The sequence below is a fragment of the Kogia breviceps genome, chromosome 15 (genome assembly GCF_026419965.1).
Source record: "Kogia breviceps isolate mKogBre1 chromosome 15, mKogBre1 haplotype 1, whole genome shotgun sequence".
NCBI lineage: Eukaryota > Metazoa > Chordata > Mammalia > Artiodactyla > Physeteridae > Kogia > Kogia breviceps.
The window spans coordinates 14,949,589-14,967,010 of record NC_081324.1 but is presented as its reverse complement, the minus strand read 5'-3'; the positions used below and the strand labels follow the sequence as shown (position 1 = coordinate 14,967,010).

Here is a 17,422-nt window from a genome sequence, read left to right as displayed (position 1 = left end):
CTCTTCGTTGTGGTGCGCGGGCTTCTCATTGCGGTGGCTTCTGTTGTTGCAGAGCACGGGCTCTAGAGTGCAGCCTCAGTACTTGAGGCATGTGGGCTCTAGAGCACAGGTTCAGTAGTTGTGGCGCATGGGCTTAGTTGCTCCGTGGCATGTGGGATCCTCCCGGACCGGGGCTCGAACCCGTGTCCCTGGCATTGGCAGGCGGATTCTTAACCACTGAGCCACCAGGGAAGTCCCGTGAAAGCTGCTGACCTTATGATCTGGTTGGTTACTCCTCAAGGCGGTCTAAGCTTTACCCTTTCCTTAAGTTCACCCATCAGGCATATACCTGCAGCATGAAATTAACCCCTCTGAAGAGACAGCTGAACGAAAACATGCTTTCTTAGGATCCCTCACTTTCACCATGAAGCTTTATAAAGAAATGGTTCTGTATGTAGGTCAGTGATAAAGACCATTTGATATATTCCTTCTAGAAAAAAAAATCTTTCCTGAAAAATAGCATGTTTCCTTCTATTAGATAATGTGTTATTCAATCTGTTGTATTTCTTTTTTTTGTTTGTTTGTTTTTTTTTTTTTTTTTTTTGCGGTATGCGGGCCTCTCACTGTTGTGGCCTCTCCCGTTGCGGAGCACAGGCTCTGGACGCGCAGGCCTAGCGGCCATGGCTCACGGGCTTAGTTGCTCCGCGGCATGTGGGATCTTCCCAGACCAGGGCACGAACCCGTGTCTCCTGCATCGGCAGGCGGATTCTCAACCACTGCGCCACCAGGGAAGCCCCTGTTGTATTTCTTTTTGAGTCTTGACTCCCAGTTATCTTTGGGCCGCATCCAACACTACCTAATAGTCACTATAATTGTTTTGTAATTCTTTCTTCACCACCTTGAGAATATATGTTAATAGTCTGTGTGCACTTGCCAGTCACCTCATATCAGAAGGTCAGAAGGGTTAATTCTTTATAGATGAGGAAATTTCATGGTGGCAGCAAATGGTGATCCTGGTCTTCTGCACCATGGAAACCCATCCTGCAAAGTCATGTTTGATTCCAACGTCGGGGGAGAATGTGGGCTGGGTGGCTGAGTTATATGTATCCTACAGGATTAATCAGATGGTGAATTAATGTGTTTTGAAATACCGCTCTGTTACAAATGTTTTAGCTGTGTGACCCTGGGTAAGCTATTTTACCTCTCAGTGTATATTAAGGATAATAAAAGTACCTACCTTATAGGGTTTGGGGAAGGCTAAATGTGTAATTCTATCAGATAAGCTATAAAATATTGCTGCATACTGGGCACAGTGGCAGATGCTGGGAATAGAGCAGAGAGAAAGTTCCTGCCCCCTGAGTTTCTAGTCTAGCAAGGAAGCAGACACCAGACAAGCAGCAAGTTCTCACAGAGGGAGACAGTCAAAAAGCAAGGAACTTGCTTCAATAGTCTCCCAATGGGTTCCCCTGCTTCCACCCTTGCGCCTTCAAAGACCCTCCACGGGTCCAGAAGGGAATGCAAAGTCCTAAGACTCTACTTGGGCTCCGGCTGCCTCTACAAGGCAATTCCTACCACTCCTCCCCGCCCTCCTTGCTTATTCTTTTCCAGCCACATTGACCCCTTGCTACTTTTTGAGCACCCCAAGCAGGTCCTCCTCAGGGTCTTGTGCGGATCATTCTCCCCCAGGATCTCCACATGGCTCACCTGATTCTAGATGTTTCTGTGAAGGCATTTTTTTAGATGAGATTAGCATTTAAATCAGTAGACTTTGCATACAGCAGGTTGCCCTCTGTAATGTGGGTGGGCCTCATCTAATCAGTCAAAGGCCTTAATAGAAAAACACTGACCCTGAAGAGGGAATTCTGTCAGGAGTCTGCCTTTGGAGTCAGACCGCAACATCAGCTCTTCCCTGGGGCTCCAGGATGCTAGCCTACCCTGCAGTTTTAAGGCTTGACAGCCTCTACAATCACATGAGCCAATTCCTTAAGTCTTTCTGTTTGTGTACATACATACATACACGTCTACATCCATCCATCCATCCACCCACATAGATATTTCCTATTGGCTCTGTTTCTCTGGAGAACCCTAAAACAGATCTGTTTGTCTTCCTGGACCAAGAGACAAACTCCATGACGGCAGGGACTTTGTCCTATCACTGCTCTATCCCTGGCCCTCAATAAACTTGTCTTGAATGAAGGGAGCCAGTGAGAATTTCAGATTGGCAAAGATGCTATTAAAGGAAATAAGCCAGGTGACAAGAGTCAATGGCTAGGGAGAACATTTTCTTCTTGTACTGGGTTGAAGAGTGTCCCCCCAAACTTCATGTCTGCCTACTGCCTCTCTATGTGATCTCTGTGGAAATAGGGTCTTTGCAGATATAATTAAATTGAGATGAGGTCATAATGGATTAGGGTAGGTCCTCATCCAGCAAGTAGTGTCTTTATAAGAGCAAACAGAGACACAGAACACACGGAAAGGAGGATGCCACGTGAAGGCACAGGGACACAGAGACACGGAGGGAGACTGGCGTGTGACGTCAGAGGCACGTAGCATCCAGGATTGCCAGCAACCACCAGAAACTCGCGGCGAGAGGCATGGGATGGCTCTCCCTCAGGGTCTCCACTAGGTTACCCACCCTGCTGTCACCCACTGGACCTCCAGCTTCCAAAACTGCAAGAAAACATATTTCTGTTGTTTAAGTCCCCATTTGTGGCACTTTGCTGCAGCAGCCCCAGGAAATGGACACACCCCTCTTCCTCACATCTCTTCTCAGTTCCCCAGAACCCTGCAACTCACCTGCAGCTGGCCCCAGAGCCCCCCACTGAGTCACCTTTCTTGTGTGGAGCCCCCAGCAGCTGAGCGCAGGTTCCCACTTGGCCACCGGGTAACCCTGTTATCTAGATGTGAGCAGGTGGTGAGAGTCTGCACGGGAGCTGGGGGTGGTCCAAAAGCACAGCCAGCTTTTTCAAAACTTCAGTGTCCTGGTTGGGAGGAAACAAGCCTCAAACTGTGCTGGGAATCAAGATCGGAGCACATGAGCTTACCAGCCAACCGCACAAATGGGACATCCCGGGGCAGTCACCCAGCTTTTGGCTCAGTAAGCTCCCTTTTCAATTAAGAAGCCTGGAAATATCCTATATGAAGGGGTCTTGTAGATTTCCATTGGCTGCTGTTTCATCCAGAGGATTCGTGAAGCTTTTTTCTGCCAGGGCTAGAGGTCTCGTGGGGCTCTGGCGTGAATGCTATTGGGTGGTGTGTGTGTGTGTGTGTGTGTGTGTGTGTGTGTGTGTGTGTGTGTGAGAGAGAGAGAGAGAGAGAGATTTGGGGAAGAAGGGTGTGTGTGTGTGTGTGAGAGAGATTTGGGGAAGAAGGGTGTGTGTGTGTGTGTGTGAGTGATTTGGGGAAGAAGGGCACCGGACTGAAAGGGCGGTTCCTACTGGCACGAGCTGGTACTGGCTCCTGCAATACTTTTCGTTCATAGCACTGATCACAGTTTGTAATTGCATATTTACGTCATTTATTTTGCCTGGAAGGATCCGCGTCTGTTTTGCCAAAAATCCCCAGAAGGACGGGGATTATGACTTTCTTCTCCCCCGTGTCCGCCACGCAAAGTGCGGAGTGCAGCCGACAGCAAGCGTTTGATAACTATTTGCTAGAGGAAAGTGAGATGTGTAAACACAGATTAACTTTGGGTGTGTGTGCTACGCGGGCCTCTCACTGTTGTGGCCTCTCCCATTGCGGAGCACAGGCTCCAGACGCGCAGGCTCAGCGGCCATGGCTCACGGGCCCAGCCGCTCCGCGGCACGTGGGATCCTCCCGGACCGAGGCACGAACCCGTGTCCCCTGCATCGGCAGGCGGACTCCCAACCACTGCGCCACCAGGGAAGCCCACAGATTAACTTTGGGATGCTAGAGTCACCCTGCTGAAGAGTGCCGTCCATCTCTTAGAAGTAACCTCCCTTTTCATTGCATAACTCCATCTCCCGTGTGGCCCAACTGATGAAAATTCCCCTTTTTAATCTTCACATAAGGGAACTTTAGCTACCAACTCATGGGGCTTTCCTTCTCTCCCCCAACTCTACCGTAACCTCTTTTTTTTAGGTAGTCAACTTTTTTTCCCCTTCCAAAGGAAAACTCATGTGGAATCCGAATCCGAATCCAAATCCAGCTGCAGGCTGAGTTGTTCACGGTGCGGTGGGAATTGCGGCGGGTGTGGAACCCTCCCAAGCCTCCCGCTAAGGCATCGCCAGTGATCCCCAGAGAGTTTCTGGTTTGAAAACCCCACCACGGGGGTCCCAGAGGATCCCCCCCCCAGCTGGGGACATAGGCCTCTGAGACTCAGCTTCAGTGGAAGCTGGGTCGGTCCTCAGACCTTGACTCAGCCTCAAATGTTGGGACCACACCCCCCCAGGAGGTGGCCTGCCCGGAGGCAGATTCTGGCTCCTCGGGGAAACATCTCTCTCCATCACCTCGTATCCATCTGATAAACAGACTACTTCTTCAGGACTCAGCATCAGGATAAAGCACAATACAACCACATCAGAAAAATAACTTTGTTATTAGGCATATATAATCTTATCAAAGGTATTTCATAGCATCACATTCATAATTGAATACTAGCTCAACTATTGTTACGGACCCGTTATAAATAATGAACATAGCTACTGAAATATATGCCTAGCCAACTGGAAATAAAAATAGAGTCACGACACACATGGAATTACGCAGGGTGCTTGCTTTGGGGATCTCATAAAGAACACTGAGGTCCCTGGGGGATGTGTAAAAGGGTCTTTTTTCTATGATATCCCCAAAGCAGCAATATTTGTTGCAGGAGCACGTGAAGTCCGAGGTTTTATGCATTAACAGTTACGGTCATGTTTGTGTTTTTTCCTCAAATGGAAAATTATTTTTTGGACTTGTTGTGAACCATACATGCTTGATGTTGCCAGGACAAATTTCATCTATTTCCTGAACTCATTATGAATAACTTCAGATGGCTCTGTTCTTCTCGTTGTTTAGCCTGGATTCCTGCAAATAAATTTCCTTTTCAGGAAAGGTGATCTGAGAGATGTTTAGGCGATACTGCTGCTCTGTGACAGGCTGGAGTGGGGAGAGGGGGAGGGACACTCGAAGTATGAGGAGGGATTTGCTATCACCCCAAGGAGACGCCTGGTGACTAGTCACGAAGGATATCGTCCCCCTGCACGCCTGGCAGCCGGCCTCACGAGGCCAACGGTAGTATGAACCCTAGAAAGGGAGCGTGGCCAGAACCAGGGGGCCCTTCACCTGGTACCTGGTGGAGTAACAAACCCCTGACCCCTGGATGCCAATGTGCATTTGTTATTTGCCTGTTTGGCTAGGAACACACTTGCCTGAGTTTATACGGTAGAAATGACTTCAGTTGACCAATTCATTCTGTGGCAGGTGTTAGAATTAATACAGAAGGAGAGACAAGACAGCATTCCCTTTGTATCTCCATAGGCTCTGGCATCATAAAGCTTATAATTTCTCCCTGTGGAATTGGAAAGGGAGGAGGATTTTCTTCAACTAAAATGTATCCCCTCCTTGCACTATTTTGAACAGGAGAGTTTTATGCCCATTGCTTTCCGAAACAGAAGCAATCTATGAAGTCCTATTCTAAGTTCTAGTTATCAGGGTGCAAAAAATTGAAGTCAGCATTTCTGGGAAACAACTGAGGAGTGTACAAAGACCTTTCTTCCCCATGACACACGAAGTGGATTACCAAAACTCGCAAATTTTATGCCCCCTCCCCCCAAAAGCCTTTTCCATTAGGTTCTAAGCAGAAGTCCTTTTTAGACAGTGAAGCTTTGGTTTTCCACCCATAGCTGAAAGACACATTAGGAATAACAATGCCTTATTACGTCTTATCTTTGAAAAATAGAATTTGGGCATACAGAGTACATATTTAGTCCTATGGTGGTAGTCTAAGTTTTGAAAATCTGAGGCTACATGATTATTTTATAGGTTGACCTGGTCCAGCAGATTGAGATGATAAAATACAGGTTACTGTGTGTTTTGTTAGAAAATCTTATCCAGAATCGTCTCACAAATCCCAGATATTACCACCTTCCATTCATTCTGTTAATATATTACCCTAGCCTCTGGCTAAACATGCAATTTCGTTGCGTTTTATGAGTACTCAACAACAGAGAAGAAAATTCTATTTCTACATACAGTTCATTGTTAAAAAGGTAATTAAATTCTTCATTAAGACAAAATCAAAGATGAACCTCATTTCTCACAGAGCCTGTGCATGATTTTTTTTTTTTTTTTTTTAGCATTCACCCATCCACACACTTTAAATACTGCGTTCCACAAGCAAGTAAACGTTACATATATATATATACCAGATGGCAATCAACATCTGCTCAGTTCATCTCTGCGAACCCGTGGCTGGCGAGGGCTTCTGCTGTGAAGATTAGATTCCGGAGAGGCTGAAGGGGGGCAGGAAAGATCCTAGAAAAGGAGCACTGAGGATGCGTTTGCTTTCAGCTGTAACATTTTGGTGGACAGTCACCGGGGACTTTGCGTGAGTAAGAAACAGTGGAGTCAAGTGTTGGTGAAAAACTCGGCCACCGGCTGGCTGACTGGAGGCCTGTGTTTCTAAGCAGGATGGGGACGAGAGAAGGCAGGCTGGTGTCCCTTGAGATGTGCAAACACAAGCCCTTCCTATCGTTCTGAAGAAAGACCGAAAAGTGGCAATATAAACACCCACGGTGGTTGTCTTTAAACAAGCTCTCCCAGGAGAGTGAAATGATGTAGGCTAAAAGGAGATGGAAACAGAAAATTAAACACACACCGCCCAGAAAGTCATGGGGACACCGCAGGGTAAGAAATGGGAACACGAGCAAAGAAAAGTTGTAACAGTGGTCCTTTGTGAAGCTCACTATAAGGGCAAAGGTCTCCTGAACAGGTCGATGAGACGTCATTCTGGGTGTCAGACGCCAAAGTGAACCTGAAGGAGCCTGCTAGGTGCCCATTGAAACCAAGAGGTCCCCCAACCATATTACAAAGCAGCGGATACTCCTGCTGCTCCCTTGAGCACTCGTGCTCCTGTGGTTCCAGAGGAAGCCTTTTCCAGAATGTGTGTCCTTCTGGGACCCGGAAGCGTAAGAGCAAACACTGACTCCAGGGTAGGTTTGGGAATATACCTTTCCAGCTGCTTTCCTGTGTTTGCCGAGGAAGGGAAATCAAGAAGGCCTGCAGGAACTGGAACTTGGACTAAATTATGGAAAATTAAGGCAAAACGGGGAGGAAGTTTGTAGCAAACGAGGAAAACTGTTGTGTTTCCCCTCCCTCATCCAAGAGATCTTTCAATTATGTGTTAGTCTCAACACGCTGGCAAGCTTGGCTGGCCCCTGGTAAGGGCTTCTGATTCCCACAGACGGCAACTTTCCCCGCCTCTGCGGCGCAGCAGGTCCCCTGCCCAAGGTTCGGCTCCACGGCCGACGACCCGAGCAGGCAGCCTCCTTCCAGCCTGAGCGCCACTGTACACCGAGGCAACCTGGATCACAGCCTCACGGCACCTGGCGGGCACCCGGTCACAGCCGGGGCATTGGGCACCTCTCCCGAAGGGTCAGTTCCCTTTATTTGACAAATAATCTACGGTTTACTAAGCAAGCTCACTCATTCGATCGGATAGCTTTAAAATGTCCTGGCAAACCGGGAGCCTGCTGTTCTAATGTGAACCAGGGCACTGCATTCACTTACTTTTTGTCTTGAAAATGGAACTTGTTCCTACAGCTACAGTAATTTTCTTCTTCAAATAGGACAGACATAGATAAGCGTGGTATGACCCCTGAACTGTCACATCTTGAGTGTTAGTGTGTGGCAGCTTATAGGACAGTCAATATGGGACTGTAGTTTTTCTCCATCTTTTCTAATCTCCACTCCTTCTCTCCTTTCCTTAATCACAATTAGGAAACAAGGTTGGATAAGAGGACAGAATATTTTAACGCTGTTAGATTGACAAGGAAAAACAATTATCCACCAAGATAAATATACATTGTCATCTCCCCCTTTTCACTGAAAATTTTGATTTAATTTGACTTAATTAATTTAATTTGATGAATTCATTTAATTTGATTTAATTTTGACACTGAGGAATAATAGTCTATTTTGGACACATATCTATTATTTTTAATAAGCAAACTCACATTTTCTTAGAACTCACCTTGGCATTTCCCCTTTTTTGATAGTCTGCCAAATTTTAAGACACTGTGAGACTACCTGATTCAGAAATCAGAAGTCCCTGGAAGATAAGGAAGTCCAAGAAAAGTTCCACTGCAGATTCTCCAGGGGAAACACGTAAGTCAATCATTTCCTCCCTCTTGTCTTTAGCATGTCTAGCCTGAAAATAGTGTTTGGATAGAAGAGAAGTACGGAGGAGAAAGGAAAAGAGTTTAAAAAAAAGAAAAAAAGGACGTATCTTCTCTAGGTGTCCGGTGGTGTTTTGTTCTGGTCTTTGGATGATTTCACTGCAGGCGAACACTTCTCTTCCTTTGGCGTGACGATGCGGGCGTGTGCTAAGGATAGAAGTCTCTGTGGGTTTCCAAGTCTCTTGTCTCAGTCCTTCTGGGCTTGTCATCTCCAGAGCCGAAGTCCATGGTCTCTGGAGAGCTGGAAAATTCCCGAGGTAGCGGGAACCCCTCCGCTGAGGAGTGCGTGCGGTGCCCGAACACCCTGTCCTGCAGCTCGGCGATGTCGTTGCGGATATCCGCCAGCATAAGCAGCAGGAAGTCAAAAGAACCAGGGGGTCCCTGCGCGGGAGAGACGCGTCAAAGCTAGAGCACCGCGCACCCGGCCCTGGGCCGAGCGACGGCTGCCGTGGGCCCCGGGGCTCTGCTGTCCTGCTGCTCGCTGGCAGCTACGCAAGTCAACTCTGTGTCGCAAAGGGACGAGACATAATGGCTGCAACAGCCTGGGGGACGCTGCCTTCTATTCCTTCAGCTGCCGGAAGAGCTATGGTGACCCGCTGACCTCTCGCAGCTCTACGCTCTATCAAATCCGGTAAAATGACAGAATATGAGAATAACCCTCCTAGGTTACTTTCCAAAGAACCCTGGAAGACACTTAGGAAGGCAGAGAGTAGTGGTTAAGAGGCTGGGGTCCTGTTGCGTTTGAACCTCAGCTCTGCCACTTACTAGCCGTGTTGCCCTGGGCAAGTTACTTAATTGATTTGGGTTTCTGTTTCCCATCCATAAAATGGGGATAATAATAGTCCTAACTCTGTAGGGTTTCATAAGTGAGGGTTTAATGAGTTAATGCATGTACAGGGCATGTAGCATAACACATTTTTAAATGTTCTCTTTAAAAAAATGAAATTATTAAAATGCCTATAAGGATGGTTGACTATAACTGCAATTTTTATTTTTTATAAATTTATTTATTTATTTTTATTTTTGGCTGTGTTGGGTCTTTGTTGCTGCACACGGGCTTTTCTGTAGTTGTGGCGAGCGGGGGCTACTCTTCGTTGCGGTGAGCGGGCTTCGCATTGCAGTGGCTTGTTGCGGAGCACGGGCTCTAGGCGCCTGGGCTTCAGTAGTTGCGGCACGTGGGCTCAGTAGTTGTGGCTCACGGGCCTAGTTGCTCCGCGGCATGTGGGATCTTCCTGGACCAGGGCTCGAACCCGTGTCCCCTGCATTGGCAGGCGGATTCTTAACCACTGCGCCACCAGGGAAGCCCTATAACTGTAATTTAAACGAAGTTCAGTATATGCTAAAGGCGTCCATTCCTCATTGACCAGGAAAGGTCCAAACGAAGGCTTCCTAATTCTTCTACTGACTGAACACCTTTTGTCATTATAAACTATTTACTAAGCGTTACTTTCTATGAAGTGCTGTGTGGAACATGGGAAAATAATGTGTGAACATGCGTGTCTGGGCTTCAATCTTTATCAGCCTCTGCAACCCCTGCTTTGAAGCCACCACCTTAGCAAGCAGCAGGACAGCAGCTTAGGTAACTCTGCAAAGCACTCAGTGCTGTACGGAGAGCATTCTGACATCACTGGAGGATCACCTGAGGTGTGGCAGTTCAGATGCCACCTGCATTGCAGATTAGGGGGTGGACACCCAGAGACGGATGATAAATGGCATGGCTGTGATCAGAGAGCTAACAGGTGGAAGAGGGGAGATGGCATCTCAGGCCTCCTACCTCTAAAGTCAAGGATCTTTGTCTTTCTTCAGAAGTGACACTGACTTCTTCACAAGCAGTGGGGTTGCTTGAATCATTTGTGCTTTTGGATACGATTAATTTTCTTTCTTTTTTTTTTTTTTTTTTGTGGTACACGAGCCTCTCACTGCTGTGGCCTCTCCCACTGCGGAGCACAGGCTCCGGACGCGCAGGCTCAGCGGCCGTGGCTCACGGGCCCAGCCGCTCCGCGGCACGTGGGATCCTCCCGGACCGGGACACGAACCCGCGTCCCCTGCATCGGCAGGTGGATTCTCAACCGCTGCTCCGCCAGAGAAGCCCTAATTTTCCTTTTTAATCTCCCAGACACTATACATCCAATCCAGCTAATTTGGTCTCAGTGGTCCTGAATAGCTGTGCATGTCTGAGCTTTCTGGAGGGGATGGTCATCCGACCTGCTAGGGTCCTAGTGGTGGCTAAATTCTTAAACGTTCAGAGTTATGACTTAACCCCGTAGATCTCTTTTCTAGCTCCTTCAGATGTTGTAAGACATACCTGGAAACAGACTCCCGACATACTGGGGTTTTGAATCTTAAGAGAAGACATGCCAAGTAAAGATTAGCTATGATAAAAGAAACAACAATAGGAAATGAATTTTCAAAAGTAAAACCCAACCAGCTGCTAAAGGCTTCTGTGATGCTTCTTCTAACCACGGGGTTCTCTGTGGGCAAGCTGGGCGACAGCTGGAAGGGGCTGGCTGTTGCCCGCAAGACCGACTTACAGGCTCCTCAGAGCTGCAGCCCTGAGCACACTGCACTGGGGAAGCAGGACAGGTGGCGCTACTTACTGGAGCCCCTTTGGGGCCAGCTGCTCCTCTTTCCCCCTAGGAACAGAAGGCTCAGGGTTAGCTTTCTGGACAACACGGATGCCACCACCCCAGCCTCTATTTAGACCCCCACCACTACCATCTCCCTGCACAAAACAGAAAATGTTTCCTACGGGAAACAAACGTTAAGCTTGAAGCTGCACGCTTGCGACCGCTGCTTTGAACCGAGCTGCTTTGAGTCAAGTGCCTCTCCTTTTGATTTCCCCCGAGGCCATACATTTTCCCACCAGATCTGACAGGAGGAAAGCTGGTATGTCCAGGCAGTGTGCGGAGTAACTTAGAAGCCTCTAAAGTAACTCACACTGACTTCTGTATGGGGCGCGGGGCAGGCAGCCCTCAAGAGTGGAGCCAGCCACTTGCACAGAATGGGACTTCTCCTGTTCTTGACTTAAAACACCACAAAGAGATGGGAACACACACGAAACAGCCCCACAAGTTAACACTGGCTAACGAGAGAAACCGCACTACCGTGACAGCGAGGGGGCCCGTTTCACATTTATAGGGGTAATTTTTCTTAGAAGCGGTTTTGGTGGTGGTTTTTGTTATTACGGTTGTTCTGTATTTTAAGAAAACGGCTTTTTAGATTTTCCTCCCAGCTTTGGGGACAAAAAGTATCATCTGTGGCTCAACTTTGCCACGTGCAAAATGGAGACAACAAACTGTGCTTGAGCTTCACGTGATGCCTGCACAGTAGGTGGAGACTGAGAAACCTAAGGCTTGGAAGGACCCCTCAGAAGACTTACCTTAGAGCCGTCTCTTCCTGGGGCGCCTGGTGGACCCTACAAGACAAAGGGATCTAGTTGAGCAGAAGGAACACGCCTTCCCAAACTACCGATGGGATGGGGCTTCCCTGGTGGCGCAGTGGTTGAGAGTCCGCCTGCCGATGCGGGGGACGGGGATTCGTGCCGCGGTCCGGGAAGATCCCACGTGCCGCGGAACGGCTGGGCCCGTGAGCCATGGCCGCTGAGCCTGCGCGTCCGGAGCCTGCGCTCCGCAAAGGGAGAGGCCACAACAGTGAGAGGCCCGTGTACCACAAAAAAAAAAAAAAAAAAAAAAGAATGCAATGCCAAACTACAGATGGGAGCTCTCATGAAATACTGACCACAGGGCCCCTCCGGCCTTGCTTAATGTGGGACAGATCAGGAGACGGTCCCATGGGTCCCATGGAGCCCCGCGGGCCGGGCTGCCCAGGGGGGCCTGGAACACCCGGGAAGCCCGGGCTCCCCTTTGGTCCTGGTGAGCCTGCAATCAAAGAACACCTCATTAGTCCACGGCCCGCGAGGAGGACAAGGGCTCTGGCTGACTGACAAGAGAGTCCAGGAGCCACTTCTCTTCCTACTCTGACCTTTGCCTTCTGACCTCTCCACTCAGATGTCCCATAGGCAGTCTGAACTTAACACGACCAGAAATTGACCTCCCTATTCTTTTTAAAAATGTTTATTGAAATACAGTTGGTTTACAATGTTGTGTTAGTTTCAGGTGTACAGCAAAGTGACTCAGACTTCCGCATTCTTTTCACGGACCTCCAGTGCCCCACCCACTCAAGCCAGAAACTCGAGAGTCTTCCTGTAGATTTCCCTGTTCCCACGAGCTCCTCATCCAATCAGTGACCAGCTCTGTGCATTTCACCTCTTTAACGTCTCACAGCGATCTGCTCCTCTGCATCCCCCCATCAGCGCAGGGCGCTGGTTAATGCAGCTGGGGCATAGTGAGTGTCCAGGTTTCAGCAGCAGGGGCACCTGCCTCTAAATCTTGGACAAGCTGCTCGACCTCTCTGAACCTTAGTTCCTCATCTGTAAAGCAGGGCTAGTAAAAATCTACCTTACAGAGCAGTTCTGAGCATTAAATGAGACTTTAGATACCCATACACACCACTTGGCGTAGCACCTCACACACTGAGGCACTAAAATAAAAATCTATGTTAGCCCTTCCTTTTATTTGCTTCAACTCTTGCCCCAAAGCTAGCCCCTCTGTCTCGCATCAGTCCTGTTCATCCCTCACCGGTTCCTCACACTTCTATATGAATATTATTTCTGAACAAGTCTTACTGCGTAACTTTCCTACTTTCAACCGTTTGGGGCAAAAGCCTCATGCCACTGACGTGGGGCAGCAAATCTCCTGCAGGACCCAGGGGGGTGGCTATTACTATTAGAGGATGGGCAGCAAACTCTCTGGCTCAAGATCTGCCACGGGGCTTCCCTAGTGGCGCAGTGGTTGAGAGTCCGCCTGCCGATGCAGGGGACGCGGGTTCGTGCCCCGGTCCGGGAAGATCCCACGTGCCGCGGAGCGGCTGGGCCCGTGAGCCGTGGCCGCTGAGCCTGCGCGTCCGGAGCCTGTGCTCCGCAACGGGAGAGGCCACGATAGTGAGAGGCCCGCGCACCGCGATGAAGAGTGGCCCCCACGTGCCACAACTGGAGAAAGCCCTCACGCAGAAACGAAGACCCAACACAGCCAAAAATAAATAAATAAAAAAATTTTTAAAAAGTGTAATAATTTTTAAAAACAAACAAACAAATAAATAAATAAATAAATATCAACGTAAGTGTGTTCACAAATAACAGGGGAAGGAGGAGACAGGATTGGGGAAGAGTGGCAATGAGGCTGGCCATAAGCACCGGGCGATGAGCCCACAGGAGTTCATTACGCCATCCTATGTTCATGTATGTTACTGTTAAAAATAGTTTTCATTTTGTTTTTCTGTACCTTAAGATGATCGTTATGAATCTTGTCCAAACCCAGCACAATGACTTTTTCTCCCCGATTACTATTGGTTAGAAGCGTTTCTCAGGCTGGACCCAATTCCCCGAGTCCCTCTTGGCACACGGGCACGGGACGCCCTGGACCCCGGTTTCTGCTCCCGTCCATGGGAGCTAAAACGCTCTGTCCCGCCCCCCAACTAAACGTGAGCTCTCGGCAGACCCTGGCTGGTGAGCCTATCAGCCTTTTATGCTATTTGCTTTCACTCTATGCTTTTATGCTCTTCTTCATACTCACCGGGGGGGCCCTGGCCCCCAGGCAGGCCAGGAGGTCCTGGAATGTAGGCATTTGAGGCCAGCACCTTGTCACCGGTGACGTACTTGCCCAGGTCCGCAGCGCTGTTGGGGAGCAGGGCGATCTGCAAAGAGAAGAGGATCCTGGCTCAGGAAGCGCTGACGGCGGTGGAGCCGGGGAATGCCCTGCGCCTGCCTGTGTGGTCTGCAGAGGCCACAGAGCCTCTTCCTGTGCGCAGCCCTCTATCCGAGCCAGTCAGAGTGCAGACGGACTGTAGACATCCTCCTTGTAAACCCGGAGGCCTTCTAGTCAAAACAACTTGGACAAGATCACTCCGCTGGTTGGTTAGTGGGTGAACGTGGATCAGTTCCCGTCTGCCTAGATATCGTTAGACTCATTATCGTCATAATTAATACAATCTACCTGCTTCAGACTTTTATTAAGAACTCATGTCTCAAATATTTGAGAAACTACTACGTGCCAGGCCCTGTGCTTCGTTCTAAGGCGACAACAGTGAACAAGACATGGTCCCGGCTCTTACAGATCTCCGCCTTGGGAGCCAGGATGGAAAATATGACTTACAGGTCATGTGTACGCTCAGGTGTTTGGGAAACAGTGACTGTGATGGTTTTAAAATATGTCCACAAATTTTTGGACAAGAGGCAACTTTTCTTCCCTCTGAGTGTGGGTTGTGCTTAGGGACTTGCTTCTAATGAACAGGAAATGACAAAAGTGACGGTGTGTAATTTCTGAGATAAGGTCATAAAAGGAACCGTGGCTCCCTGCCTCTCTCTCTCTCTCTCTCTCTGATTTCAGGAGCTCATTCTAGGGGAAGCCGGAGGGACCACACACGTGAATGACCTTTGCATTCCTTGAGGTCAGGAATCAGTGAGACCCCTGGTAAGAACTGCGTGCTCTTGATGTCCATTTCCTCACTGGTAACGCCCACCATTAAGACGTGAGGATTACACCGGAAGTGTGTATCAGGTGCCCAGCACAGGACCTGAAATGTACTAAGTGCTTGAGAAAGGGTAGCTCTAGTCTCTTCCTTCCAGGAAGCTGATCCAGGGGTGTAAAATCCAGTGGAGACTGCGTTTTTGAGGCTCAGAGCTAACCCCAGAGGATTCACTTGGGATCCTGGGGTCCCACAGAAACCAAGCATCACAGCAATTTTCTGAAGCAAGATGCATTTGTCACCCACATCCTCCTGGACGAGGCCCTGCTTGGGGACCCTCTGGCCAGAGGGCAATGCAAGCTATGAGAAGGTCCATGGATATCACATCCTTGCCCGTGGAGTGCTCCGAGGGTCTACACCCATCTTCGGATCTGAGCTGTGGAGAGAGTTTCCCTCCACCTGGGTGTGATCAGAGGTGGCCAGCCGTGACACAGGTGTGCTCTGCGGCTTCAGCACCAGCACAGAGTGCTACATTAGAAATTGTGCAAGGTCTCCCTCTGAGGCTTATGGCAACTCCAAACTACTACAGCTTTTGGTAAAGAAATATAGAATTGAATGTTGATTTGAAAAACCGTGGAGTTGGGGACTTCCCTGGTGGCGCAGTGGTTGAGAATCCGCCTGCCGATGCAGGGGACACGGGTTCGAGCCCCGGTCCGGGAAGATCCCACATGCTGCGGAGCAGCTGGGCCTGTGTGCCACAACTACTGAGCCCACGTGCCGCAACTACTGAGCCCGCGTGCTGCAACTACTGAAGCCTGCTTCCCTAGAGCCTGTGCTCTGCAACGAGAGAAGCCACCGCAATGAGAAGCCCGCGCACCGCAACGAAGAGCAGACCCCGCTCGCTGCAACTAGAGAAAGTCCACGCGCGGCAACAAAGACCCAATGCAGCCCAAAAAATAAATAAATAAATAAAAGTCAAATGAAAAATTTAAAAAAAGAAACAAAAACCCTGGAGTTTTCTTTACATTCCTACTTCATGGGCAAGTCAGCATTTCTCACCTCTCCTTTCTTCCCCACGGATTTCCTCCCACCCCAGGGAGACTAGACAGTCCCAGTCGAGTTCAACCACGAATAACCCCTGGGATCTCAGGGCACCTGGGTGGATGGTAACAGAGCAGGGAGACAGAGTAGAAGATGATCGTGAGGTCTCGAACCCCCCAAGCCTAGGCCCGAGGAATTTATGGGGAAACTACAAAATCCACCTACTGAGCTGCAGCTAAGAGACCAGTGTGCGAATGGTACCAGGAGGCTTGGGAAAGTTCTGCTGCGTCCAGGTGACCTTCCCTGGCTTCATAACGTCCTCGGCCTCCTGCACTGGTGTCTGTTTCTGAGCATGGAGGTTTGGGAATGATTAGCATGACTGTTTCGAAACATGACTCTGGAGGACACCCCTGCCCCAAGACCCCCTTCTCCTGCTGGGTGGCTGCTGGGTTTGGGGCCATCTTGAGCCAGACGTAGAAGCGATGATTTTTCTCAGTTACAGAGACAGATGTTCTTGCTAACAGAAGAAATCCAATATTAACGAAAAGCGAACATCACAATAATACGTGGTTTGTCTGTTGGCAAACGACTTGTACCTGATACGTCTGACGGAGAACAAATTCTTCCAGCTCTCTGCAAGGTGACTGTCCTGTATCCCATTAGACCCTTAATGAAGTGCTTGAGATGTTTCTAAAACGTGAAACCGTGGGAAACCACGAGAGGGTTCTGGCGGTATCGCAGCAGCCTGGCATACAGAAGGGGCGGGGCCCCGGGGCCTGAGGTGTTGCTCCGTTCCCCCTGCTCCACCCCCCCTCGCTCGCCTGCAGCGCACACGTCAGGCTCTCCTGGGTCAAGGTCTTTTCCCTGCTTCAGCTGCCCTAGGTGGCCTATTTGAGCCTAGGATCCTCCTCTATCTGGAAATTCCTCCACAGTTTTTTTTTTTTTTTTTTTTTTTTCCTTTTCTTGGAGTTCTTACTGAAATCCTTTCAGTTCATGGTGCAAGGATCCTCAGAGGGCAGGAGGCTCAAAGAAGCACCAACACTCTCTTCTGAAGGGTCCCTCAGTGCTTTTGGAGCCCCTTAGCTAGTATGAAAATCCTTGGGTAAGGAGCCCCTTAGCTAGTATGGAAATCCTTGGGTAAGCAGGTCCACGAGCTAGAAGATTCCTGACCATCCAGTGCGTTCCAGATAAACAGTCTTCTTCTGTGCTTTGAGAAGACCCAGTGTTCCCTGAAAGATGCAAGGAAAGGCACTCAATTCCCCTATGATCATCGTTTAGAATTCACTAGGGAAAACGATAAGAATTACAACCTTGTGCAATCTGAAAGCCAGCTTTGCACAATTTCAGGTCAGGGTTCATGGTTCAGTGTCACTGCCAGGACCCAGCTACGTCCCAGGGGTTTATTTACAATGGTGCTGGTGTCACTGTGTCATAGCGAGAGGCCACTCCAATCTGTGACTGCATGCCTGGGTCCTGGGGTG

The 17,422-nt window shown here is 49.2% G+C and overlaps 1 protein-coding gene and 1 long non-coding RNA gene across 14 annotated transcripts in view; one reads left to right on the top strand and one right to left on the bottom strand.

The window, feature by feature from the left end:
* The window catches only part of LOC131742753 (uncharacterized), a 73,260-nt gene extending 57,391 nt beyond the window's left edge, over window positions 1-15,869 (top strand). Inside the window, exons 5-6 of one of the 2 annotated variants that reach the window (XR_010836855.1) lie at window positions 8,199-9,009; window positions 14,822-15,869. This is a non-coding gene — a long non-coding RNA (uncharacterized lncRNA). Of the gene's footprint in view, window positions 1-8,198; window positions 9,358-14,821 lie in introns of those variants that run through there. The other variant, XR_009331544.2, reaches the window with a different exon arrangement.
* CCBE1 (collagen and calcium binding EGF domains 1) overlaps window positions 4,547-17,422 on the bottom strand; it is a 232,634-nt gene continuing 219,758 nt past the window's right edge. For 2 of the 12 annotated variants that reach the window (XM_067014983.1, XM_067014985.1), the window contains 5 exons: window positions 14,009-14,129; window positions 12,117-12,256; window positions 11,758-11,793; window positions 10,976-11,011; window positions 4,547-6,763 (listed from right to left, as the gene is read on the bottom strand). In XM_067014983.1, coding sequence (XP_066871084.1) covers window positions 6,419-6,763; window positions 10,976-11,011; window positions 11,758-11,793; window positions 12,117-12,256; window positions 14,009-14,129 — 678 coding nt within the window. In that variant the 3' untranslated portion in view covers window positions 4,547-6,418. Of the gene's footprint in view, window positions 6,764-8,057; window positions 9,072-9,363; window positions 9,690-10,683; window positions 10,751-10,975; window positions 11,012-11,757; window positions 11,794-12,116; window positions 12,257-14,008; window positions 14,130-17,422 lie in introns of those variants that run through there. The other 10 variants (XM_059040938.2, XM_067014991.1, XR_010836854.1 and 7 more) reach the window with 9 other exon arrangements.